The 23,696-nt window shown below is 42.8% G+C and overlaps 1 protein-coding gene across 1 annotated transcript in view; it reads right to left on the bottom strand.

Annotated features, from left to right (window-relative positions):
- Nucleotides 1-3,422: 3,422 nt before the first annotated feature.
- CLSPN (claspin) overlaps nucleotides 3,423-23,696 on the bottom strand; it is a 36,656-nt gene continuing 16,382 nt past the window's right edge. The window contains exons 11-25 of the mRNA XM_087939609.1: nucleotides 22,367-22,566; nucleotides 21,902-21,966; nucleotides 20,897-21,102; nucleotides 19,478-19,638; nucleotides 18,633-18,847; nucleotides 15,896-16,007; nucleotides 14,642-14,726; nucleotides 13,450-13,577; nucleotides 12,879-13,043; nucleotides 12,642-12,763; nucleotides 10,913-11,043; nucleotides 8,614-8,704; nucleotides 6,585-6,667; nucleotides 5,735-5,896; nucleotides 3,423-4,091 (exon numbers count right to left, since the gene is read on the bottom strand). Of these exons, the coding sequence (XP_087795735.1) occupies nucleotides 3,981-4,091; nucleotides 5,735-5,896; nucleotides 6,585-6,667; nucleotides 8,614-8,704; nucleotides 10,913-11,043; nucleotides 12,642-12,763; nucleotides 12,879-13,043; nucleotides 13,450-13,577; nucleotides 14,642-14,726; nucleotides 15,896-16,007; nucleotides 18,633-18,847; nucleotides 19,478-19,638; nucleotides 20,897-21,102; nucleotides 21,902-21,966; nucleotides 22,367-22,566 (2,037 nt within the window). The 3' untranslated portion in view covers nucleotides 3,423-3,980. The remainder of the gene's footprint in view (nucleotides 4,092-5,734; nucleotides 5,897-6,584; nucleotides 6,668-8,613; nucleotides 8,705-10,912; nucleotides 11,044-12,641; nucleotides 12,764-12,878; nucleotides 13,044-13,449; nucleotides 13,578-14,641; nucleotides 14,727-15,895; nucleotides 16,008-18,632; nucleotides 18,848-19,477; nucleotides 19,639-20,896; nucleotides 21,103-21,901; nucleotides 21,967-22,366; nucleotides 22,567-23,696) is intronic.

Genomic DNA, 23,696 nt, shown 5'->3' with positions numbered 1-23,696 from the left:
GCCTCGGTAGGCGGAGAATAGATGGGGTTGGCGGGGCCAGTCAGAGGTGGGATTTGCCGGTTCTCCAAACTACCTCAACATTTCCGCTTCCGGTTCTCCAGAATTGGTCAGAACCTGCTGAGTGCCACCTCTGGTGATGACGTATGTTAGGTTCTCCTCAGCAAGTTGCATACAAGTAACCCTCAAGCACAACAGAGGCCAACATTCCTGCTGCTAAGAAAGGCAGCTGTTAAGTGAGGAGGGAGGGGGTTGTCCGTTTTACAACCTTTCTTGCCATGGGTTGTTAAGTGGATCACTGCAGTTGATGTTAGTAACATAGTTGTTAAATGAATCTAGCTTCCCCGACTTTGCTTATGACTATATGACCCTGAGACACTGCAACCAGTATATACAGGCAGTCCTCGACTTACGACCACAATGGAGCCCAAGATTTCTGTCAAGTGAGGCGTTTGTTAAGTGGAATTTTACCCCATTTTACGACCTTTCTTGCCACGGTTGTTAAGTGAATCTCTGCAGTTGATATGTTATTAACCTGGCCGTTAAGTGAATCTCATTTCCCCATGGACTTTGCTTGTCAGAAGGTGGCAAAAGTTGATCACATGACCTCAGGACGCTGCGCCCAATTGCCAAGCATCTCAATTTTGACCTCATGGTCAGGGGGATGCTGGAACACTTCTAAAATGTGAAAAAATGGCCGTAAGTCACTTTTTCCAGCGCCGCTTTAACTTTGAACAGTCACCAAATGAACTGTTGCAAGTCGAAGACTGCCTGTATACGAGTCGGTTGCCAAGCATACAAACTTTGATCATCTGACCATTGGAATGCTGCAACGGTTTCAAGTGTGAAAAATGGTCATAAGTCACTTTTTCCAGTGCTCTTGCATGTTCGAACAACCCCTAAATGAACGGTTGTAAGTCAAGGATGTCATTGGCAACCTTAAGACGCCTGGACTTCATCTTCCGGAATTTTCCCAGGCAGCATTTGATGAGGTTGAGAAACAGTGGATTTGCGTTAACGGTGCCTTTTGTGCAATGACATCACATCGCGGGGGAGGTCGCTGTTTGGAGCTCCCCGTGGCTTTTTAAGGACCCCGAGAAGCAGGGGTGGGCTTCAAAAAATTTAACAAAGGGTTCCTGGCCTAGTTGCTGGGTGGGCATGGCCATGGTGGGAGGGGGGGTGTTGGTTGTCCTCTGAACTGCACAGAATCTTAGCGAGGGGCTCTCCCGAACCCCCTGCGAGCCCCCAGCAGCCCAGCCCTGCCAAGAAAGCTTTGAGTGCAAAGCTTTGCAAATTACAAATCTTCGGGATAAAGTAGCTGGGGCGGTACAGCAGCCAGTTGCTTGTTTAGCGCTTCTCATTTAATAAAATGGCATCTAATATCTGCTTTTAATTCCTTGGCCCAAGTCAAGAGTTCTCCTGTTTTCGAACTGCTCCCTCTGGCAGCCAAAAATGTAAAGGATAAAAAAGAAAGGGAGAGAAGGGGAAGGACAGAGCACCCTCCACTTTTTGTTTCCCACCAGCAGTGGAGTTTTTGTGTGTGCAAGTTATCCTAAAAATTCACAAGAAATCAAATAAAAGCCGCTCGTTTGCAGGGGGAGGGATGAACAACGTGTCCTCAGCTCCAGTTCAGGGCAAAATACAAAGAGGTGGGTGGATACGTGGTGTTTGTCAGAACAATTAGGATGCCAGGCTGAAGTCAGAAGCAAGGGATATTTCATTAGAATGAAAATAGAATAGTTATCCGATGAAGCAACAGGGTTGATGGCTAACAGACGCAAGCAGCAATTCGGTTTCTAACCAGGACGCCTTTTATATGGGGCTTCACTTCCACGAACATCAACGGGATGGCATGCCATCTTTTCTGAAAACTCACTTCTGCAACAAGGAATGCATCCCAAATCCTTTAGTCATCCCTTCATTTCCTTTCATTCCTCCACAACTGAGGCAGACGTTTTTCTCGCAGGGAGGCATTTAAAATATTTTTTCCCCCCATGATTGAGGGGCCCAGAAGGTGTAGTCGTGAGGCCGTTACACCAGCGGAAATGGCAGAACCTCCTTTGGGGATTTGTAATTATGAGGAAGGGTGTTTTAGACCAGTGTTTCTTAATTTTGAAAACTTTTTAAGGTATCTGGACTTCAACTCCCAGAATTCCCCAAGTCAGTCATGCTGGCTAGGGAATTCTGAGAGTTGAAATCCACATATTTTAAAGTGGCTAAGGTTGAGAAACACTGTTTCAGACTATTAAAAATTTAATGCACTGTTTTAACGTAAGCCAATCTTTTAACAACCCGCACAAGGGATTTTGCCGTGTATCCTTTGAGGATTTAGGGGCAAAAATAAAGGGCTCAGGGTGCTGCAAGCAAATGCATGTGTCCCAACCATCCTAATCCAAATGGCAAGCTCCTGCTTTTACCCTTGAGTATGCTGATGCTGTAAAGCAAGGGTCTTCAAACTTGGCAAGTTGAAGACTTGTGGACTTCAACTCCCAGAATTCCTGAGCTAACGTGACTGGAGGAGGAATTCTGGGAGTTGGAGTCCACAAATCTTAAAGCTGTCAAGTTTGAAGACCCCCTGCTGTAAAGAAATGAATTGCAGCCACAAATGGAGGGTGAAACCCACGATTCTCTTTAATGGGAAACAATGAATGCACCCATGTGGGGCATTAGCCAAACTCACAATGCGGCTACTTCGTTGAAAGAAACAGATGTGTGGGTCTGATTAGTGTCCGGATAGTTTGCTGAGGAAAAGTTGGAGATAAACAGTAATATATCTGCAGACCATAGTTCCAAATACATATACAGAACAAAGAGATCAAACACAACAGCTTCCTCTGAAGTCTTTATTTTTGGCATCTCTTCTGCTTCTTCCCACGATTAACAACTCTGCTTATTATGAAAGCCTGATTGCAAGGCCTTGTGTGGATGTCTGTCTGTCTGTGTGTACAAATATGATTCATTTATTTAGTGTTTACAGAACGATTTGCAGCCTGGGATCACTGCCAGGAGACACTGGAGCAAGGGTGTCAAACTCCTGTCATGGCTGTGTCACGTGACATATCAGGAATTGCGCCCCCCCCCTTTGCTAAACCTGGCAGGGGCGTGGCCAGTGCGTGACGCATCTGGCCCGTGGGCAGTGTGATTGACAGTCCTACTCTGGAGAACGATTTGAGATGAATTAACACACAGAGTAAGTGAAGAACCAGTCAGGAACCTGCCAAAGGAATGTCTTGGGAGGAACACCGGGAAAAAGTGATTAGAAACTTGCTGTGTATAATCCCGTATCTCCTCCAGATTTCAAATGGAACATAGCTGTAAATGAGACACATTTCATCCAGACTTCCTTTTCTCCCCATTTTTCATGCTTTAAAATGTGAATAAAAACAAGTATAATTTAAAAAAAGTAGAGGCTGTGCTCCATATTTTGTTCTTGACGCAAATTCAAGATCCTTGTTTATTTATAAAAAATTAAAACACCAGCAACAGATGGAAGCACAACTATACACACACACACATTGCAGATATATCCTGTTCTATAATATGAATTTAGAAAAATTAAAACCTCGATTAAAAGTACACCAGAACTTTCCAAAATACTGAGGGGAAAAATTATATATACAAATATACATACAGCCTCCATAGTAATTTTAAAACCTAGCCATGGGGATCCCAATGCTTCAAACTTGCCCCCCAAATAAAGCCCTGTTTTAGAATTTGACAGGTTGAGTAAAGTCCCAAAGAAAAAAGAATAAATTCAAGAAATGCAGGCTCCGTTAGTGCTTGAGTCAGTGCTGTAATGACATAGAAGAAAAAGTATTTTTTTTCCTGTTTCCCAAACAACACCTGAGGGTTGGGGAGGAATATTAATGTCCTATGTTCTACAATGTAAGTATTGCCCATCCAGCATAGACTTGTGCATTGTCTTTACAGCTCTGCAAAATCCAAAATGTGGCTGGACGAGACCATGCAAAGTGGCATTTTTTTTACCTCTCCAAATACTGGAATATACTTCGGGTTTCTTGAATTGAAGTGCTGTCAAGTCGCAGTCGTTTAGGAGAAGGCACAGCAACAGGAGGCAGAGTTCTTCTCTTGACCTAGAAAATGGCAGGAAAGTAGTTTACTTCCACATCTCTCTCTCTCTCTCTCTCTCTCTCTCTTTTTCCCATGTAAGATTGAGAGTATCTTGGTGATGTTTTGACGAGATCCCACTCGCCATCTTCAGGCTGGTGCTTTCGGCTTCGTGCTTGTGCGAGCAAAGTGTGATTGGAGCTGCTGTCCCTCTCTATATACTGCTGGGGAGGTTGGCTGTGTTGTCATTTCTTGATTGGTTGATGGCACTGATGTTTGCAGATTGATCTATCTATCTATCTATCTATCTATCTATCTATCTATCTATCTATCTATCGTGAAATACCACTCACGCATCCTCACAAAATCTCCAAAACCTCAAAGCCTACAAACTTGCTAGGTGCTCGGTAAGAAAAGATTTTTCAAAATGACCATCACAGGGTTAGTATTTCGTATATTATTATTAACACTCTCTGATACTAAGGAGTTTTACAGGAAATCTGTTGCAAATGCAAAACACAAGTAGAGGAGAGGAGTTTCAGTTTCAGAGCACCAAGCAGCTTTTGTACAGAACAGTTGAGCTAAGCCACACCCAGGCTCCTTGCTGTCTCTTCTTGCTCACACAGCAAATACTCTTTCAGTTTCCAAACAACCCTCAACACTCTCACATACTGACAGGATGCTAGCCAGATGAATACCCACGGATGCTGGTAGGCAGAGGCAGGATTTTCCCCCCCTTATTTTCCTCCCCCAAAACAAAGCCTAACTACATAGTTTCGTAGCGAAGCATGGGTATCGAGCTAGTATTTTGAGATGACCAGAACCTCATTCATTCAATCTGCTTGGACATGTCTCAGTCGTTGGCTATCACAAAAGAACCATGGTGTTCTCGGTTAACAGAAGCATCTTTATCTAACCCAACTTTCAACTTTTTATTTGCCTCTAGTCAGTTGAGCAACCACTCTTTCCAGCTCTGAATAGCACCATCCAGGCCTAGACCAAGACAAGTTCAAAAATGCCTGGGAATTTCTAGAAACCTGGCGCTCTGACAAATCAGCCATCAATAGACATGTAAATATAAACAATATCTATGTACTACGCCAAAGAGACAACCAACAAGCCAAAAAGAGAGCAAAAAGACCAGAGCACTTCCCCACCTGCGAACAGCACCCAGATAAGCATAGGTTTAACTCTGAGGTTAACATCAGACCAACAATCAAGTAAACAAGATCCCAATCAAGGAATTGCCAAAGAAGCCAACAGTAAACAGCCCAACCCAAAAATCTCTAAGACTACCCCCACCAACAGAGAAAGCCACTAGAATATAAACTGAGAGCAAACCCCAATCCTTACTAGCACCGATTATGTTAGCTAGTTCTGTAAGAAACTTCTGTAACAAAAGCAACCAAGCTCAGAGAGCATCAAGGGCCCCTCACTATTCAAACCTGATAGCACTGAAATTACTTTTCATTGGCTGGCTGGGGAATTCTGGAAGTTGAAGTCCAGACAGGCTAAAATTGCTGAGATTGAGAATCTCCGACCTTGAGGGAGGGCGGTGAGGAAAATGGATAGACGGATTTCATAGAGGGATGGATGGACAGATATAAGATAAATAAGAACAAAACCCTTGTTAAGTAAGAGATTCCCCTCAAGTCAATCAGATTTCTACCTGTGGTTTGGCTTTCTCTTTCACGCCCTCGCTCTTAACTGGAGACAGGGTCTGGAAGACAAAATTCCTTGAGTTCCTGGGGGCATTCGGGTTGAGATCAGACATGGCTGCCAATTTCTGCAAGACGGCTCTTGGTTGGTTCAGCAGAGATCCATTCTTCAGCTGTCGGTTGGAAGGAAAAATAAAAAGGTTATCTAAGACTTGTATTCAAACAACATGACCGCATATTATTTCAGCCTTCAGGAGCACAGCCGCCTCCTTCTCCCGTCTCACAGGCAGGGCAAATAAGGAAGGGCAGCACTTCAATTAATTTTTCTCTCTCTTAATGTATGCAAGCCATAGTGGAAACATATCGGGAACATGTGAGCTTTTGCGGCAATGAAAGAGGGACCACTGATACATTTAGCCTGGTTTGTCTACCCCAAGGGTCTCGAAACTTGGCAACTCTTAAGACTTGTGGACTTCAACTTCTAGAATTCCTTAGCCAGTCATGCTGGCTGGAGAATTCTGGGAATTGAAGTCCACAAGTCTTAAAAGTTGTTGATTTCGGAACCCTTTGTCTACCTTACTATAATGGCAATTCTCCAAGGAGTTGCTCCCAGCTGAGAGATTCTGCGGCTGGAGAAAACAGGGTTGAACCTGGGATATTTTTCACGGGGAAGCACAGGTTTCAGTCGTTAAGAGACACAAGCTTTTCCCATGCAATCAAGGCCATCTGTGACAGCCCAACCTCTGGGGGCAAACTGGTATTTATTACCGGAGAAAGGAAGCCCACCTCTGTTATAAAGAAAGCTTTCTACTGGCAATATGAATTTAAACAAGGAATCGTCCATCCTCAGATGATACTAACCTGCGGTTTGCTGCCGGGCTGGAAGCTTTCAAATGGATTTCTGGGTAGTGATTTAATTTCCTGAACAGCTACTGCACAGGGTGCTAGGAGGACCAAGAAACACAAAAAAAAAAAGGTGAGGAGAGAAAGGAAAGCTTTTCAGAAGCCAAACCAACAGGTGCAGCGTCTGCTTCTTCGGCCATTCACGCCGCGTAGAAGCAGAGAGGTTTCGTGTATGGAGAAACTGCTTCCTGTGTGGGCGCTCACAGGTCAGGACAGCCGAATCCAAGGACAACCTCGATCTGGAAAACCATCCTTGAGCATTTCAGAGTTTGCTTTGAGGACAGTATCCCAGCAGTCACGACCAAGTTTTCGACGGTTTTGCTGAAAAGCAGCATTTATTAGTTTTCAGCAAAACGTGGGCATAGTGAACCTCTGGTTCTCTTTAAAACCACTGTGTTTGCCTAACAACTTTACCGTTGTAAAATTGGGCCAGTCACATGGGTGGACTTGTTTTATGACTGTCATGACTTTTGACTGCGATGGGCAGACTCCATTATAGCTCTAACTTAGGGCCTACCTGTAAAATATTTTATTTTAAGATCTTTTACAGGGACTATTTTTAGAGAAACATGCGGCAACTTCAGCAGGTAGCGGGTCGTCTTTTCAATGATGCTGCTATCAGTGATGATGCTCTCTGCGCTTGCTTGCTTCCTTGCAGACGTTTCATTACCATAACTTGGTAACGTCATCAGTGCTAGTAAGGAATGCTGTTTGCTGTCCGTTTATATCCTGGTGTCTTGCCAGTCTGCGTGGGTGGGGATGGTCTCAAAGACTTTTTGGCTGGACTGTTTACTGATGGCTCTTTGGCAGTTTCTTGATTGGGGGTATTGCTTATCTGACTGTTGGTCTGATGTTAACCTTGGAGTTCATCTACGCAGGTCTGAGTGCTGATTACTGGTGGGGAGGTGGCCATCCCCTTGTGTGACCTTCTGACCAGCAAAGTCAATGGGGAAGCCAGATTCACTTAAGAACTGTGTCCCTAACTCAACAACGGCAGCGATTCACTTAGTAACGGTGGCCAGGAAGATTGTAAAACGGGGTAAAACTCACTTAAGCAACAGTCTCGCTAAGCAGCAGAAATTTGGGGCTCAGTTGTGGTTGTAATTCAGAAACCACTGATATCTTTAATCAAGCTGGTTTTGTGAGCTGGTATTTTATTAGCCTGCATCGCTTTTTAACCTAGGAGTATTCAAAATGATATTCAAAGATGGTTGTTCTTAACTTTGGTGGAGGGAAGTAAGGATACAGAGAAAAGGGCAATGATACAAAATTAGCAAGGATGAATCACATTTATTTGGCTGGCACACACAAAATAAGTTCTTTTAAATCCTAGAAGAAAACCAACATTTCTCATCTTTGTCTCAGCTCTCCCCTCAGCCTGTGACTCAGCCTTACTAATTTTAGATAGTTGGCCAAGAGAGAGGGGGGGGGGGGGGAGAGTTCAGGGTTGTTGATTTAAAAATAAAAACAATGGTAAGCTTATTAAAGTTTGCCTTAATTTTGATTTGTTTTGTGGATATCTAACATCATCTCTTCCGCTCAATTTTTGACCAGCCTAATGTAGAGTTCCTATCTGTCTGTCTAATTTATCTTAATTTATCCATTAATAATCACCCATTTCCAGGAGATGACTATTATTATTATTATTATTATTATTTTCCCATGTTTCAATTATCATCTTTTAGTTTGTGGTTGATATTATTAACTGCTAGGAGTCTCTCAATTATAGGTGGTTAAAAAAAAAGTCAAACCAGACCATAAAATAGTAATTAAAATATAGCAATGATTTTTTGCAAGTGCACAATTGAAATTCAGTGATAAGGAAAATCCAGCGACCATAAAGAGATGGATTAAACACATGCATTGCATTGCCTTGATTTTTTTTAAAAAACAGCCAATTTGGAAAAAAAGAAATCACAGAATATAGTCCTTTTTTTCTTAAGGTATAACTTCTGCCGTTCATAAAGGAAAAAAAAAAAAAGGATACCTTTCTTTTGTAATGACTTATTGGTGAACTTTCTGGCCAGTCTCATGAACTGGCTATCCTCATCCACATCCTCCTCCTCTCCTTTTGTAGACTGTGAATAAGCAGAAGAACTTGCATTAGGCAAAGTAGCAAGAAGGAAAGATAGAGACAAGAAAAATAATAATAGCCTGAACAAAATTGCTATCTACTAGTCAGCACCAGGCTTTAAAAACACACCGATTTAAGAGCATTTGTGAGGACAAAGCCATTTTTGCCAGCCATGAGAGAAGGGCAAAACATCCCACTCTCGGACAAAAGACTGTTCATCATGTTTGAGTCTTATTTATGTTCTGCAGTTAAAGTTTTAAACGTACAGGTGGCCCTCAACTCAGTTCATTTAGTGACTATTCAAAATTACTAGCAAAGTTTCAAAGCACTGAAAAAAGGAACTTATGGCTGTTTTTCAAACTTGCGGCCATTGCGGCATCCCCATGGTCACGTGATCAAAATTTGGCCGCTTGGCAACTGGCGTGTACTTATGGCGGTTGCAGTGGCCTGGGATCATGTGACCGCCTTTTGCGACCTTCTAACAAGCGAAGTCAATGGGGGAAGCCAGATTCCCTTAGCAACCATGCTACTAATATAACAAGTGCAGTGAGTCACTTAAAGAAAAGAAGAAAAGTCGTAAAATGGGGCAAATTTAACAAATGCCTCACTTAGCAACAGAAACGTTGGGCTCAGTTGGGGGTTGTAAGTCGAGGACTACCTGTATTTACTTATAAGACTTACACGGCCACCCGTTAAACTTGGGTGGCTCATAAAAAACAAAAGAACGCCGAAAGAACAATAAACCCAGCATTAAACAACTCTAGATGTGCTCAAAACAACATCCCTTCATATATTAACATTCATATTTATTGCAATCCAGTCCAGTTCTAGTGCAAGAATATATATATCTCTTATGTATGTCTTGAAAACACACATATACATAAATATACACCTAAAAAGGCCAGGTTGCTATCATTATCGTTTGGACACATTATGTAAAGACTTAGCTTTCTGTAGAACTCTCCTTCTAAGAAAGGTGAAGCTATGAGGACCAGCAATAAGTCACTTTTTTCAGTGCTACGTTATCTTTGAACAGTGACTAAATCACTAGCTTAGGACTAACTATAGAAGACCTAAAGTCCAAATTGAAGAGAGAACATCCTGGACAAGTTATATCTATGCGGTTGCTAAAAATGAACACTGACTAGATGGCATATAATGAAAAGAATCAACAAATCAATCAATCATTGTTATTATTATTGAAATGCTGTATCTGGATATCCTTTGAGTTGTACATTATCACCCCCTTTTTTTTTTGCTTTGAAAGCTGTTGCTCTGCGGTTGGTAAAACCAACTAGACCCGTTTATTTCATTTGTGAACTCTTACAAAGATCTTACTTCTACAGTGCCTGATCAAATTGTGTGCCTCATCAAACTTATAATTTACTATAGATTATCTGGGAGATATACTAAAAAGAAGGAATAAAATGATCGAATCGTTATTCTCATCGCACATGGAGACACTCCACAGGAGAATCATCAAGCCGGCAAACCATCCAGGCTAGTGGTGTCTATTTTCTTAGGTCAAATCTAGATTTGAAATAGACCATAAGGGAAGCTTGGCATACTATTATACCCCCCAATTTACCTCCACAACAACAACAGCCCTGTAAGGTAACTTGGCTGAGAGCCCAAATCATCTGCTAAGCTTTCATGGCTGACATCAACTTGGAGCTCTCCAGTTCCCAGGTCCAGTCCCTCAAAGGCTGCATTTCTTCCGCTGTCCCAAGAATCGTCAGCCGCTGGATTGATGCAAAGAGTAGAACCAGATTTTTTTTTTAAAAAAAAAATTAGGCCACGGGGTCTATTGGGGGCTTCTAGCCTAGGCTGCATGTTCTCCTGGCCTACTCTGAGGAATACAGGTAGTCCTCGACTTATGACCACAATTGAGCTCCCAATTTCCATTGCTAAGTGAGACAATCGTTCATTGAGATTTGCCTCATTTTATGGCCTCAGTAACAAGGTGGTTAAGCGAATCGGACTTTGCTTGTCAGAAGATTGAAGAAAGGGATCCTGTGACTTTGGGAGACCGCAGCGATCATAAAGACATGCCGGATGCCAACCATCCAAATTTTGATCCCGTGACCACTGGGTAGGAAAACCGGTCATCGGTCGCCTTTTTGGAGTGCCGTTGTAATTTCACGTAGTCACTGAATGAGCGGTTGTAAGTCGAGGACCACCTGTACATGAATTGGTACCCTATGCTGGTTACCTGTTCCCGAAACCATTGCTCCCGTTCAAAGCGCTCCTTCCTCCACTTGGCCTCCGTTTCTTCGAGGTGATTCTCATTCTCATCCCCGCTGTCCGCATCCCTGTGAAAATCATCTCCCTCGGGGACGTCATCTGAGAACGCAACGCACAAAAGGAAAATGAGCTCCTTGCCACCACCACCACCACCATCCCCGTCTAAGCCTCAGGGTCGTTTTAGAAGAAAAGGGTAATTTGAGAAAAAGCATCTGGATTCAGAGAAGAAGGCGTGAGATCTGGGACCAGGGAAAAGTGATAACGGATAATGAAAAAAAGGGGGGGGGGGAAATGTCGGGGCAGACAAGAGCTAGTTAAAAGGAAAATCCCTTTCAAAATCTAACGTTTAACTTCCCTTAAAATTTCCAGACAAAACATTAACATTATGGCAGAATAAGACTGAAAGCTGACCTGACTAAACAGTGGGCATACAGAGAATATAGCAATAGCACTTAGACTTATATACCACTTTATAGTGCTTTACAGCCCTCTCTAAACGGTTTTAGACTCAATATATTGCCCCAACAATCTGGGTCCTCATTTATGTGTGTGTGTGTGTGTGTGTGTGTGTGTGTGTGTGTGTGTATGTTGTTAAGCTTTCGCGGGTACTTACATGTATGCTATTCAGCTTTGTTTGGGTATTTTCCCACGTCATTATAGTTATGCTTTTAAAGATGTAGCAACATTTCGGCAGAATCTCATCTGCCATCATCAGGCTTCTGTATTGCGTTCGTCTGTGAGTCAGACTTTCACAGCCGTTTCTGTTTTAAATTTGGTGCTGGCCCACTGCTGCGCCAGAATGGTTTTTTCTTCATCCTGATTGGTTGGGAGTCTTGGTCTGTGTTTATTGGTCTTGGAGTTTGCTGTGTTCTGCTTGATTGGTGTTTCTAATATCTTCTGACTGTTTTGTAGCTTTTTTTGTCTTGATTGGCTGGCAACATAGTGTTTCCTAGTATTGGAGGCTTTTAGTGTGGCTTGGCTCCGAGTAAACAGACAGCTATCATTGGGGTGTGTTTGAGCTGGAGGTATCGGGGAGGTCTGTTTGTGCCCAGGTGTTTGCCCGGCCTGTTGGTGTGCAGATTTTTTTGTTTGAGACTGCAGGCTTCCAGATAATTGAGTCTGGTGGAGTCATCTCTTCTATTCATGCTTTCAGGTCTTTTGTCGATCTCTATGGCTTCTCCGATAATTCTGTGGCTGGGGTTTTCTATAGTGGCTGGGGTTTTCTATAGTGGCTAGGGTTTTGGTGCCATTGAAGTCGATGCTATGACCTGTGGCTTTCATGTGTTGGATCACTCTTTCTAGAACTCGGAATTCTGGAAGCTGTACTCCCAACTCATCTGGATGGTTCTAGATTCCATATGAGCCACGGTGGCACAGTGGTTAGAGTGCAGTACTGCAGGCTACTTTTGCAGTTAGGGTTAGGGTTCAAATCCCACCAGGCTCAAGGTTGACTCAGCCTTCCATCCTTCCAAGGTCAGTAAAATGAGGACCCAGATGTTTGGTGGCAACAGGCTGACTCTGTAAACTGCTTAGAGAGGGCTGGAAAGCACTGCGAAACAGTATGCAAGTCTAAGTGCTATTGCTATATTGGGACATATTTTCGTGGCCTTCTAGAGCCTTTGGGATTTCTACTAGCCTAGGACTGCAAAACCTGGGAACACAAAACTTGATGAAGACCGGCATGCTACTCATCATACCTATGTTCTTCCATCGGAACTTCCTCATCCTCCCAGGCCCATCACTGTGGAGGTCTCCATCGAGAAGGTACCTCTCCTGATACAAGCGCAACTGCCGTTTATCATCATCAAGCATCATCTTCCTGGAGAGGAAGCAGGCCAGAAAAGGGAACTTGAGTAGTTTCCATTCAGAAGATCTCCGCAAAAACTGAAGCACAACCATAGATAGGCGCACTGATATTGCAGCCAGATACTTACATATGGATTTTATTGACTTGATCGTGAAGTTCTCCATCTGCTGGAAGAACCTCATCGAGAACATCTTCTTCATACTCATTGAGTTCCTCACCATCATATTCATCTTCACTTCCTCCTTCGCTGCCCGAAAGCTCGGCTTCATCTTCCATGAAATCTTGTAAATTGCTGAAAGGAGAAGAATTCAAGTCGAGTTGGAAAGGGATTGAAAGCAATATTGTTTACAAAAGCTGGCAAGGATCTCCAGGAGATAATATATTTCTTTCAGCTCTGCTATTAGCAACACAAGAGTTGCACTAAGATTCATAGTAGAGAACTCATTTCTAATTCGGTGAAATATAGGAAGAGAAATGGAAGATTGGAAGCAAAATCCAAGCTGAGAGATAGTTGGGTTGCCGCAATAAAACTTTATTTGTAATATCAGTTCTTCATTCCTTCTGCATAAGGTTTAATAAACTTCTCAGACAAGCTTAATTGTCTTAACCTATTTTTCCCCATTTTGTTTTATGCAGTTTTAAAGAAGGATTTAAGGATTTAATCAATTTTGCCAGGAAGGTTAGAAGGTGTTACTTACAATTTATTCTTCCTTCCTTCCCTTCGCCTCAGTTCTTCCTCTTCATCATCAAATTCTAACTCATCACCTCTTTCTTCTTCCTGATCGCTCTCCTCTTCCTCCTCCTCCTCCTCTTTGCACTTTTCATCCTAAGAATCAGGAAGAATATCAAGTTCATGAATTCTTGAAACATGGTGACATATTCTTTAATATTTTCCACTATCTCTATTTGTTTTTTCTTTAAGACGATTTTTTCCTTTGGGTGAGTTAATATAATCATACATATCCTAAAGGAAGAATACAATTATATTAACTGGGAGCAAAAGAAAAAAAAATGAGATTAGCAGCCCAGAATAAATTCACCAAAAGTTTTTTGTTAGGAGGAAAAAAACGAAACCAAGTCCCCAGGATTTAGCCCTACTCAGAAGTCCTACACAGATTACCTGTTGAAATCTCAAAGATAACGAACAGGTAACAGAACATGGCAGTGAGAGGGGAAGCTTCCAATTTGCTCTTTTCCAACCCAAAGGAATGATCAAGTACAGGCTGTCCTCGAGTTACGTCCACCATTGAGCTTAATATTTCGGTTGCATAGCATGGAAGTTGTTAAGTGTGTTTTGCCCCGTTTTACAGCGTTTGTTAAGCGAATCACTACAATTACAAAGCAAATCATGGAGTCATTAAGCGAATCCGTCTTCCATTAGCTTTGCTTGTCAGAAGCCGGCTGGGAAGGTAACAAATGGGGATTATGTGACCCCAGGATAGTGTAATGGTCACAAATACACCCCAGTTGCCATGTGTCCAAATTTTGATCACATGACCATGGGGATCCTGCAGCTGTAAAGTGTGAAACCTGGTCATAAATTGCTTTTTTCTATGCCGTTGGAACTTCAAACCATCACTAAATGAATGATTGTAAGTCAAGGACTACCTCTGTGCAAAATAAGAGGGAATAATGAGCATTTAACGTAATAGGAACTATCTTATATTTATTGGACAATAAAGTTGCTTTAGTGCAGAATTTTATTTTGAGAATCCTGCCGTTATGTTCTTCTAAGTGGGTGAAAAGAAAAGCATTTAAATTGAGCAGCTGAAGAGAAAATATTGTTCTAATTGCTGCTGAATTAAGACTGGAAACTCTGTTTCAGGGCTGGACTGGCATGTGTGCTTTAAGCTCCATGTGGACATTGCTCCAAGTGTGCACAGTACTTACTTCTTCCTCACTGTCAAAAGGATGATCATCTGTTAAAAGCTGGAATTCCCCAAATTCCTCTTCTTCCTCTTTATCTTCGGCCTCCCTGCTTGAAAAATAAGTTTTAAAAAAAGAAAATGCAGCAGGAATGTAGCTAATTGGATATGCCAGTTTAATTGTTGAATGCGTTGACTTAACTAAACCGAAACAGGACACGTAGAAACAAACAGCTATTGAGTGCATCGATTTTTTATTGAACATGCCCTTTAAATTGGGATGCCACTCAACAGGAGCACAAGGGGATATAATATTGGTATGTATCTTTCATCCAAAGCAGGGGTGTCAAACTCATGCCTCGCAGGCTGGATGCGTCAGGGGCTGGCCACGCCCACCCCCGGTTTAGCAAAAGGGGGGAAAAGTTGCAATACGTCACGTGGTGACAATGCGAGTTTGACACCCCTGATCTAAAGCATAAGAAAAAGGAGAATTCCAGAATGTGGTTGCCATGACTGAAAAGCCCATGTCTGATTCTGTAGGAGCCATCACAACAGACTCTGGTAAGACTGACAGAAAATGGACAGATCCAGTAGCGAGTTCATCCTGGCCTAAAATTATTGCTTGGTAAAACTAGCTTCTTGAAGTAGCTTTGAAATGCATACTGTTGATTAAAGATCCCATATAGTCTAGACAATGTATTCCACTGACATACATTTCCCATACGTAGTTCTCAAACGAAGGATGCTTTATACAAATACAAGCAAAAATCTGAGGCGACAGAGCCAAGATCTGCCTCCCATAAGAAGAACTGAAGTGGGCAAAGGAACTTCTGACTAACTGAACTTGCAGACTATTCAGGACAGAATGAGAGAGCCAAGCATACTCTGGGAGTCATGAACGAAATAAAATGTCCAACATTCACAAGTTGACCTAACAAGCAATCCACGTCCTTTCTTTGCTATAAATCAGGTTAAAGCTGATTTTCTTAATCTCCCTTCCAGTAAAAAGATGAGCATTCAGAGAGAGAGAGAAAAATGCTGCCCCTTGTTCATGATCTGGCACAAAAGGAATTCAACCCTGTTAAAAAGCTGGGATGTTCAGAGATTTAAAAAAAAATCACCTGATTAGATTTTTCTCCCCAATCCAAACCTGAAACACTCAGTAGGCACGTACCTCACTAACCAACATCTTATTATATGAACTTCACAGCAGCTTTTATATTCACCTCTCGGGGGTGGTTTTGTAAAGCGAAACACTTTGTACGTTTCCATGCCTTACCTCTCAGTTGGAAAAGAGTTAGAAAAAAGAGAGAGGGGTTCCTCCGCTGGCTCTTGGGTCCTCCTCTTCTTTTTCAGTTTAGAAGTGGCTGACGATGCCTGAAGAGGAGAATCTGAGAAATCAGAAACAAGAGGTCTTTAGAACAGGATCTAACTGCAGATCTAAACATAAAGCAACTATTCTGCTTCTTCTGCTACGGGGAGAAATTTATGCTACTTTATGCCAGACACAGACCAGATCTAGCCTGAATAATTGTTTGTGATCTCTGAATTCTTCTCTATCGTGTCAGACGTTAGCAGCATAGTTTAATGTAGGAGACCCACCAAAGACTCATATAAATTCCTAAAAAGGTAGTTTCCCCTGTCCAATCATGTCTGATTCTAGGGGGTGGTGCTCATCTCTGTTTCTTAGCTGAGGAAGCCAGTATTGTCCAAAAACATTTCTGTGGTCATATGGCCAGCAGGACTGGCCATACAGAATGCTGTTACCTTCCTATTGAAGTGGTACCTATTTATCTACTCACATTTGCATGCTTTCAAACTGCTAGGAATTAAATTCCTAAAATAAGCTAAATAGTTAAACAAAAAAAACACAAAAAAGCAAATGTAGAAAAGGTGACTTGTTTCCATGCGTATAATGCGGCCTTACTCACTTCACACCATGGTCCAATCCTCTGAAGATCTTACCCCTTCTCAAATGCAAAGGATGGGCTTTGGCCACCATAAAATTGCCCTCTACTCGCCTAGTTACTTTAAAGAAACAGGTTTCACACAGAGATCAGCACAGCTTTTTGAACTGAGCTTTATGGAATCCTAGACTTCTACGATAATTTGATGGGACTCCAATGGAGACTATACTGGAGGGGTGGGAAGTTTGTTTGAACACAACCAGGGGTTCCAACAGCAGCATTTCTTAAGTGCAACAGAAAAGAGGGGGCTGGTGAGCTGAATTCAGAAAGCTCCACCCTTCTCCCAAGGACATTTGTGCTCATGATGACTCACTGTGTGTGTCTGAGAGCCAAGTAGCAGGATTCGCAGGTTAACTTACTTAACTAACAGATTGTTTGGGGGGGGGATGGAAAATCCTTGGAATAGAAGAGCACAGAGATTAAATACTCTCAGTTCAGTTGGCTAGAAAAATTGATGTTGAGAGGTAGCCTTAAGTGGTTCTATTATTAATTATTCCACTTCTAAAACGGCTGTTGCCCTGGAACCAACAAACCTTGAGTACTTGGCATCCAAGGTCAGAGCCGGTCTGACCCATGGGTCAAATATAATTTCCATACAGGGCTTAGAAATGTAGAAACCCCATTCCGTTGCCTGCATTTCGGCTGACAAAAGGTGAGTGCAGGGTTTAGCACCAAGCCTGATGAAGATGGATGGAACACAGAATAATAGGGTTGGAGAGGACCTTGAAGGTCTGCTAGACCAGGGGTCACCAACCTTTTGGACCTCACGGACCACCCAACTCATAATTTTAAATCCTGGGGAGCAGTAATATGAATTTTGACTGATGGTGGCTTGCTGACGTTGGTGGGAGAGAGAGAGAGAGAGAGAGACAGATCTGATCTAACCTCTCTCTCTCTCCCTCTATCTCTCTCTCTCTCTCTCTCTCACACACACACACACACACACACAGGCAGGGGTGGGATTCAAATTTCTTAACAACTGGTTTTGGGGTGTGGCCTAATTTGTGGGTGTGGCTTGGTGGTCATGTGACTGGCTGGGCATGGCTTGTATGTAAATATTATAAATATTTACGTAAATATTGAATTTTTTTTATTAAAAAAGAGCAACTTTTACCCAAAATCAGCAAAGCAGGCAGGCCCATGGAGTTGCTCACAGAATCACAGATTCACTTAGAAATCTGTGTTTCTGCCATTGGCTATCTGAGTCTGCACTAAATAACAGAACCTTCAGTCCTAAAGGTGGTTCGGCTCTGCTTAAAAGCAGAGCCAAAGATCTAAAGATTAGCTAGAAAGTAATAAATCCAACCATTTCCTGCTTTCTAGCTAATCTAAATCTCCCCATACAGCAGAATCGCTGATGGTCGGAAAAAGAAAAAAAAAAGGAAAAATAGCAACTTAGCAGGCAAGTTTGCCAGGTAAGGAGTGGGCGGGGAAGGTTCCCGTGGGCCATGTAAGCGGCGCAGTCTTGTGTTCCCGCGCTCCCTGGATTAATTGCTTTGGGGGGTGTGTGCTCTGGGGGTGACATTTCTCTGCGGACTACCGGTTGGCAACCTCTGTTATAGACCAACCCTCTGCTCAAACAGATCTTTATCATTCTGCACAATTCAGTCTAATTTTGAAAACCTCCAGTGATGGAGCACCCACAATTTCCAGAAGCAAGCTGTTTCAGATTAATTGTTCTGTTGGGAATTTTTTTTCCATTGTTCTAGGTTGGATCTCTTTTCCATGATCTTCCACCTGTTACTTCTTGTCCTTCCCTCAGGTGCTTTGGAGAATAAGCTGTCCCACTCTTCTCCATGACAGCAGCTCAAGTACTGGAAGATGGCTATGATATCACCCCAATCCTTCTCTTTGTCTCTCTAGACACACCTAGTTCCCTCAGTCATTCATCATGTGGTTTAGTCTCCAGACCCTCTTATCATCTTTGTTGCTCTTCTCTGCACTCTTTCTAGTCTCAGCTTCTTTTTTGTATCATGGGGACCAGAACGGGACGCTTCTTAATTATAGCAATTATCCTTCCCGTGCTTTTCAGAGGAGACACCAACTCACCCTGAGATGGAAATTTTCCTGAGCAAAGATTGAGCAATTCCTCCATGTCTGACTTCTTGCCACTGCCTGGGTTAGGAGAATGTTGATTCTGCCCAGAATACAGATCAAACAATTCACCCATATTGGCATCCATCGCATTCTCGTCCATGCTAGCCAAAGGCAGACGGCTCTTGCAGGACTGATATTTGTTCCGGTGAGGACCAACGTTCAAAAACCTGAAAGTCAAGACTGGCTTTTATAAGTTGTTCTTAAGGCCAATTCAGAGAGGTCCCCTGACCCACCCCCAATAGGATTTGTATAAACCATGGTTTATTGAAACAGATGGCAACTGCTGGCTGTATCCAAAATAACCAAGCCAACCCCCAATAAGTGAACCTTCTAGTTTTTGGACTTAGAAATCCATGTAGAACAGTGTTTCCCGGCTGTAGCCATTTTAAGATGTGTGGACTCCAACTCCCAGAATTCCACAATCACCAATATTCCAAAACCAGCAATATTCTGGGAGTTGAAGTCCACACAACTTAAAATGGCTACAGCTGGGAAACACTGATACAGAATACTGTGACTCAGAGTAAGTTTCAGTTCTCATAAGTTAGTAGTTCTTACAAGTTTTAGACTAGGTCAGAAGAGGAAAGTGTGCAAGGGGGTTTCAGGAATGCTGCTTTAGAACATTAAACAGAATAACGGAATCTTGCCAAGTTATCCCTCTGCCTTTTCTTCTTTTGAGTTTCTTTCTCCTTTCTTCCCTACAATTTTAATGGCGCCTGCAGAGTTTCACCATTAGCATCAGTCCGTATCATCATGTATATTTTTAACTCTAGGCTTTGTGTTCTTCTGCTACCTACCCATCTGCATCAAGCAACTGACTCTGCGTATCGTCCTCTAGGGAGAACTGAAATTGAAACCTCCCACTGGTTGGAACTGGGCTTTTCTCCTCAGGTGTAACGTTGTAGAGATCCTGGGAATCTTCGATGGGTAGCGATGGCTCCGATGTTTTTCCTGAACTCTGCGTAGATCCCAAACAAAATAGACATTCAGGAATACACGCCAGATCTTCAACCCGCATCAGAAAGTAAAACAGGGAAGGTGAGAGGAGGAGGAGGAGGCAGAAAAAAGAATACTGGAGGACATTTGAAATGATTGATCACAACCGGGGCCAGAATTTCCATTGCTCAGGAAAAGCTGCCACTAAGTGAGCCACACTCAATTTTACAACCTTTTATGCCACGGTTGTTACGTAAATCACCAGAGTTATTATTTATTTGGAAAATTTATATTGCCTCCTACATGCCCTCAGGCAACTTGTTAAATGAATCGCACGGTCGTTAAATGAATCCGGCTCCCCCCATTGTCTTTGCTTATTGGAAGCTGGCTGGGAAAGTCACAAACAGTGGCCACATGACGCAGGATGCTGTAACTGTCAAAAACACATGCCAGTTGCCAAGCCCCTGAATTTTGATCATGTGACCCTGGGGATGACCGGTTCTAAGTTACCTCTTCCAGTGCCATTGTAATTTTGAGCAGTCATGAAATCAACGGTTGTTAAGCCGAAGACTACCCGTGTGTAATTAACAAAACAAAGGCCTACAGAATACCAACATCGGCACAGAAGAACCACATGCCTGGGAATCACTAGGAACCTGTTCACAGAAATGTAGGTCTTATTAATGAACTGCCCTGTTTAGCCCTGGACTTTTAAAATAATTTCTTGGGCAGAGCGATCATAGCTACTACCCACAAACCATGGCTCTTTCAGGGCAAGGCTCAAAACGGTAAATGATGCCCAAGAGAGGAGCCTAGTTATCTGGAGCCATTTCATTGTGTGTGTGTGTGTGGGGGGTCTTTGTTCTGCCTGCTAGCATTGGATGATCAATGCTGTGAAGGTAAGAGGAGAGCAACCCTACTAACCACTGATATTCTTGGTGGTATGAGAGGGGTGGGCGGTGGTGGATTCAAATCCCAGCTCAAAGATGCCAAACCTTCTGTAGAAGCTTTTGCGCATCATTTAAAACCGGGGTCTTCAAAACTTGGCAAGTTTAAGACTTGTGGACTTCAACTCCCAGAATTCCTCCTCCAGTCATGTTAGCTCAGGAATTCTGGGAGTTGAAGTCCACAAGTCGTAAACTTGCCAAGTTTGAAGACTTTTGATTTAAAACCTCACAAGGCTTTCTTGATCCTTTCGCACATTGTGTGCCTTTGTACTCCCGCTAATTCATTTAGCATCTAACTCAAGTGCTGTAAAGACTAGCGCAACAGTGGCTTACCTTAGAAGCTGAGCTGAGGAAGCTTGTTTTGAAGAAGCCCGGAGAAGGAGAGCGGGCTGTCCCAATGGCAGAGAAAAAGTGGCCTCCGCGTCCCATTTGCTTATTACAGGGCTGATAAGAGGGGATCATGGAGCCGATGAGCTCAAAACTGCTGTTGTGGCTGTTCTCCTTTGCCAAGGTTGGCAGCAAAAATGAATCTTCATCCTCTAAGAGAAGGAAAAGGGTGAGGATAGAAAATAGGATCAGTTTTAGAGATACAATAAAAGTAAAAGCACTCAGCACTTCAGGGATAATATTTGAAATATTTCTTTACAATTGAAAGAAACAATCCAATCAGCAGCACCTACAGGCCGACAAAGGAAGTCTGATGAAAGAAGTAGAGGTAGTCCTAGAATTACATCCATTTGTTTAGTTCAGGGGTCCCCAAACTTGGCAACTTTAAGACTTGTGGACTTCAACTCCCAGAATTCTCCAGCCAGCTATGCTGGGAGTTGAAGTCCACAAGCCTTAAAGTTGCCAAGTTTGGGGACCCCTGCGATAGATCATGTCACGCTGCCGTGACGATGTGAGTTTGACACCCCACCCCACCCCGATTTAAAGGAACACTGTTTTGTCACTGTGGCTTGCCGAAGGGTAAGTCCTTCGGGTTAGGACTTGCTTTGAAGGACTTTGAAGAGCAGCTGCTTGGCCCGATCAGTCCCAGGGTTCACTTCCCAAGAAGCCTCTCCAAATACATGATTTGTCCGCTGTCTACCAAAAATGAAAACAGCAATGCCACTAATCTATTCCACATGTTGTGCAGTATATCTTTCAGATGATTCTAAGATGGCAGTTTGATAGTTGGAGGCCTTGAGGACTTCTGTTTTTCTAATGGATGTAATCCACCCTGAGCGACAGGTGTGAGAAGCAGAATTTAAAAAGACAGTAGAGAAAAGATCTGCAACGCCCTTGTCTTGTTCACCAGGAAACGGACAGAAAGAAACGACGTGGCGACAGATGTTCTACCTTGTTTCTCGTTTCTCTTGCTCAGGGCTTCTTCCAGCTCAACTTTTTCACCTGCCAAGAAACATCTGCAAAAAAAAAGAAGAAAAGAAAAACCCATTTAAGATATCAATATGATTTATCAGCGTAACATGCTACCCACGTTGATTTATTTTAAATGTGTCTTAAAGATTAGTTTTCTCTTGATTTTGGCTCCTTGAAAAATCCACCGAGCAATTATTCAAGGAAATGCAGCAAGTTAATTTTATAAACAAGGGAAAGTCCATTAATACAAAGGAATACAGACAAAGAGCTGCCCCGAGGCAACATGAGCGGCCGATAAATGTTCTAAAAAATTAAACACAGTTCACCAAGATGTTTTGGGCAGCGTTTGACAGTTATCAAAGATATCCGCTACCGGCTCTCCCAAAATAAGGTTTTGGGTGTACAGCGGAAGCAGTTGCTTTTTGTCTGGATTTTTCAAAGTACCCTATTTTTGAAGAATTGTCTTTAAACAGGAGCAATGTTGACTCTGTGGAGGAAGGCTTTAAAGGAACACTGCAGGGCAACCCAACGTTGGCGGCTTCGTCTTCATCGGCTGATTCTTTGTCTGTTTCTTTATCATCTTCAAGATGGTTTTCCCCAAACTCTTCACGCTCCTCCTCCATCTCTCCAAGACCATCTGGGTCCTAATGGAACAGAGTGACACACACACACACACAGACAAAACTCCATGAGTGAAGCAGAACTACAGGCACTCCTGGATTAGAATCATGCGTTCAGTGATTGTTTGAAGTTAAAAAAAAGAATTGGAAGGGACCTTGGAGGTCTTCTAGTCCAACCTCCTTCTCAGGATGGAAGTCTTATACCCGCGATGGCAAACCTATGGCACGCATGCCAGAAGTGGCCTGCAGAGCCTTCTCCGTGGCCATGCAAGCTGCCGCCCTAGCTCAGTTGCGCATGCACGCCTCCTGCTGGCCAGCTGGTCTTTGGGTCTCTGCTGTGCATGCCCAGGGAGGCGCATGCAGGGAGCGGGGTGAATGCGTGGGGGATGCACACGTCCACGTGCGGGGCGTATGCACAGGTGCATGGGGCACATTGTTATGTATATGTAAATAACGTAGTTGGGTTGACAATATATAAACTACAAATATATATATATTTGTAGCTTTAAGGAAAAATACTGGAATGTATTATGCTGTGTTCTGGTTGGTTAATTATGCTACAAGTTGTCATAAGAGGGAGCTATAGATCATGGTTTAATTCTCTTTCTCTTTTTCACTGATGGTCTCTCTTGATACTGATATTGACTGACTACGGACTGATACTAACTCTGTTTATTTTGATATTCTGCTGATATCGAAGTTTATCTGCTGTATTATGGTTTGATATTTGTCTGCTGTAAAAAATGTGAAACCGGTAAGAAGACTTTATAACTAGATATTTCTGGACTGATAAAAAATGTGTATGACATGGACTGTTTATTGGACTGTGCTATTTCTTCAAGTAAACATTAATACAACTTGTTCAACTCTGTGTGGCTGTATATTTATTCATAACTGTTCTCATAAAACCGTTTCCGTGTGCATATCCTTTTTATACAAGGGTTACTCTGCACATATCCTAACACACATGCATGGGGACACACATGCATGCGTGGGGTGTAAGCGGGGGGGATGCACGCTTATTACATTTTGGGGGTGCCTGCTTGTGCTTTGGGCACTCGGTGCCCAAAAGGTTAGCCATCACTGCCTGATACCATTTCAGACAAAAGGTTTATGTCCATAAAGGGCTTAGGACCCTTTTTCACACTTATGAC

This window comes from Pseudonaja textilis, chromosome 10, assembly GCF_049901715.1.
Source record: "Pseudonaja textilis isolate UNSWEBS1 chromosome 10, rPseTex1.2, whole genome shotgun sequence".
NCBI lineage: Eukaryota > Metazoa > Chordata > Lepidosauria > Squamata > Elapidae > Pseudonaja > Pseudonaja textilis.
The sequence above is the reverse complement of the archived record's forward strand: the minus strand, read 5'-3'. Positions and strand labels throughout refer to the sequence as shown.